A 2,605-nucleotide genomic window follows, 5' to 3' on the forward strand; every position below is an offset into this window, starting at 1 on the left:
GTCATGTCAGATGATGACGCAACAGCATTTACTTTCTGTCAAGCGTCAGAGTCGATTTAAGCATGGGGCCCATCAAATCTGCCATCAAGGGCAACAAAGTGAGTGGTGTGGTTTGGTCGGTCTTCGACTGGTATCGTATGTTCGCTGTTGTCATGGCCTCTGCTTGCTGTTCCAGGCGCTGATCGCGATAGCGTCCCACTACCCCATCGAGGAGAGAAAGGCTGCTTCGAAAGCTTGATCTCTCCATACTTATCTTTGGGTGCCTTAGTGTGAGTCATTATCATGACCATGAAGCCTTCTGCTTGATGTACTGACCATGTGGGCTAGTCTTCTGCCGGGTTGGTCTTGACGCCCTCGACTGTACGAGACGTTCTCACAGCTTACAGGACACCCAGTTCCTCGGACAGCAAAATATCACCAAATGCCTATGTTTTTGGCATGCGCGAAGATCTAGGCGGTTTTGGCAATGAGTTGAACTACTATGTCGTTGCTTGTAGGTCTTCCCTCGATATGCAAAATGACGCTCAAAGAGATTGACCAAAAGCCAAGATAACACGGCCTACGTCCTGGGCCAGATCCCACTGATGACTCTCCAGACCAAGGCAAAGATGTGCGATGGAGTCCGAGAACCTTGGGAGATTGCTGAATGCTTACGCTAGACAGTGCTCCATTTCTCCTTCCATCGCTGCAGATTGTCTGGGCCGTCATCGCCTTTTGCCAGTCCGAGATCAAACATAGTTGGCATCTTTACATCCTACGCGCCATCACCGGCTTCCTCGAAGCCTCCTCCTTTGGCGGCACCCATCTGATTCGTAAGCACTTCTGTCTCTTCGGGCCCATAGCTTGACTAACACGCCACAGTCGGCAGCTGGTTTAAAAACGAAGAACTCTTCAAGCGCGCCGGCGTCTGGTTCATGGGCAACTCCCTCGGATCCATGTTTTCGGGTTATCTCCAGGCCGCGGCCTATCGAAATCTCGACGGAGTATACGGCAGGGCGGGCTGGCGTTGGCTGTTCATCGTGCAGGGCATCATTACGTTGCCGTTAGCATTCCTGGGGTTTGCATTCTGGCCCGGACTGCCGAGCTCGCCAAGACGGTGGTTCTTCACGGCAGAGGACCACGCGTTGGCCGTCAAGCGGATCCCGACCGTTGAGACCGAGGGAATCACCTGGAAGACATTCAAGTACACGCTGTCACGGCCAATGTGGTGGATATGCGTGCCATGTTACATGTAAGGTTCCTGGTGAACGTCGCACAAGATTCGGGCTAATACATGATCGGCAGCATGCTATGTCAAGCACATTACTGGACCGGTTACATGGCGCTGTGGTTGCGTCACGCCGGCTACTCGATCGAGCTGGTCAATATCCTGCCGACCTTTATTGATCTGCTGCGGGCTCTGTCGTCATGGCTAGGGACCACGCTGGCGGGCTGCCTCAGCCTCAGGGGGCTCTGGTCATTCCAGGCTGTGAGTGGCAACCGACGCAGTGCGACGTAGGCGTCTGACATTGCTGACATGTCTGCCAGTCCTTTGTGTTCTTTGCGCTCATCGTGCTATCCGTCTGGAACGTGCCCGATGTGCTCAAGTTCTGCGCCTTCTACTTTGGCGGTTTCTCTGGCATGGCATCTCCCATCCTGGTGAGCAGTTTCGCCTGATACAGAATCGGGCGAGCGATCAAGCTGACCGAGACAGTATTCGTGGGTCAATTTTACCCTCAAGGAAAACTACGGCGAGCGCGGACTGATCATATCGTCCATGATGACGCTGGGCTTCTGCAACCAGATCTGGATCCCACTGTTCACGTTCCCGACGGTCGAGGCGCCGCGGTTCCCCAACGGGTACCCTGCTGCAACAGTCTTCGAGTTTACCATGTGGGCGATCCTCATGTTCGGCACATGGTACATGGAGCGATGGAAGCAGAGGAACCCTGACCTCGAGATGCGACTGGCGCGTGAGGCGGCGACACGTGTAGAAGGTGGCGACGGTAGCCCGTCGGTGCTGGGTTCAGAATCGGAGGGGATAGAAGATGGCAAAGGCAATACGGGAAGCTAAAGGGGTGAGGAGGTTCGAAAAGGGGTGCGAATATGACTTGAAGACGAGGCTCCCCACCAGGTTCACTCACGATCATCATTGAAGCTTGATATTGCACCGCGTCGGGATCTCTCGTATCGTCACGTGACTCGAGAAGAGTACTGAAGGCGGGGCAGCTCTTTCCCTTGTTGCTATCTAGCGCGTCTCTTGCCTTGATGAATGCAGCACAGCAACAGGACCCGGAATCCAGGGAAGGTGGGGCCTAGGCGGGACTGTGGGGTCATGGAGGGGCTGCGCTTGGAGCACCTCGTCATTCGGCCTGTCATGGAACTGCCATCATCGCCCTGGTCGCTGCCATGTCAGTGGAAGCATCCACCCAGTGTAACGCCCCCGCCCCCCAGTGGTACTGCTGCTGTCAATCGAGCAGTGCTCAGCAGCAGCACCACTGACAGTCACGACAGCGATCACGGGAATCAGCCATTACGACATTACACATATCGACACGCTGGCACACTGCTGCCTCTTGCCTTGCGTGCCACTGGACGGTGCAGCATGGACCCTTGATCTTTTCTC

At 55.1% G+C, this 2,605-nt stretch overlaps 1 protein-coding gene across 1 annotated transcript; it reads left to right on the forward strand.

Annotated features, from left to right (window-relative positions):
- Positions 1-62: 62 nt before the first annotated feature.
- Positions 63-2,053, forward strand: VDBG_02284 (pantothenate transporter FEN2; the record flags this gene model as incomplete). Its single annotated transcript, XM_003008050.1, has 7 exons — positions 63-98; positions 328-493; positions 660-812; positions 862-1,231; positions 1,285-1,468; positions 1,528-1,638; positions 1,694-2,053. The coding sequence occupies 7 exons, from the start codon at positions 63-65 to the stop codon at positions 2,051-2,053; spliced, it is 1,380 nt and encodes a 459-aa protein (XP_003008096.1).
- Positions 2,054-2,605: the final 552 nt, after the last annotated feature.

This window comes from Verticillium alfalfae, genomic scaffold (genome assembly GCF_000150825.1).
Source record: "Verticillium alfalfae VaMs.102 supercont1.2 genomic scaffold, whole genome shotgun sequence".
Classification (NCBI taxonomy): Eukaryota; Fungi; Ascomycota; class Sordariomycetes; order Glomerellales; family Plectosphaerellaceae; genus Verticillium; species Verticillium alfalfae.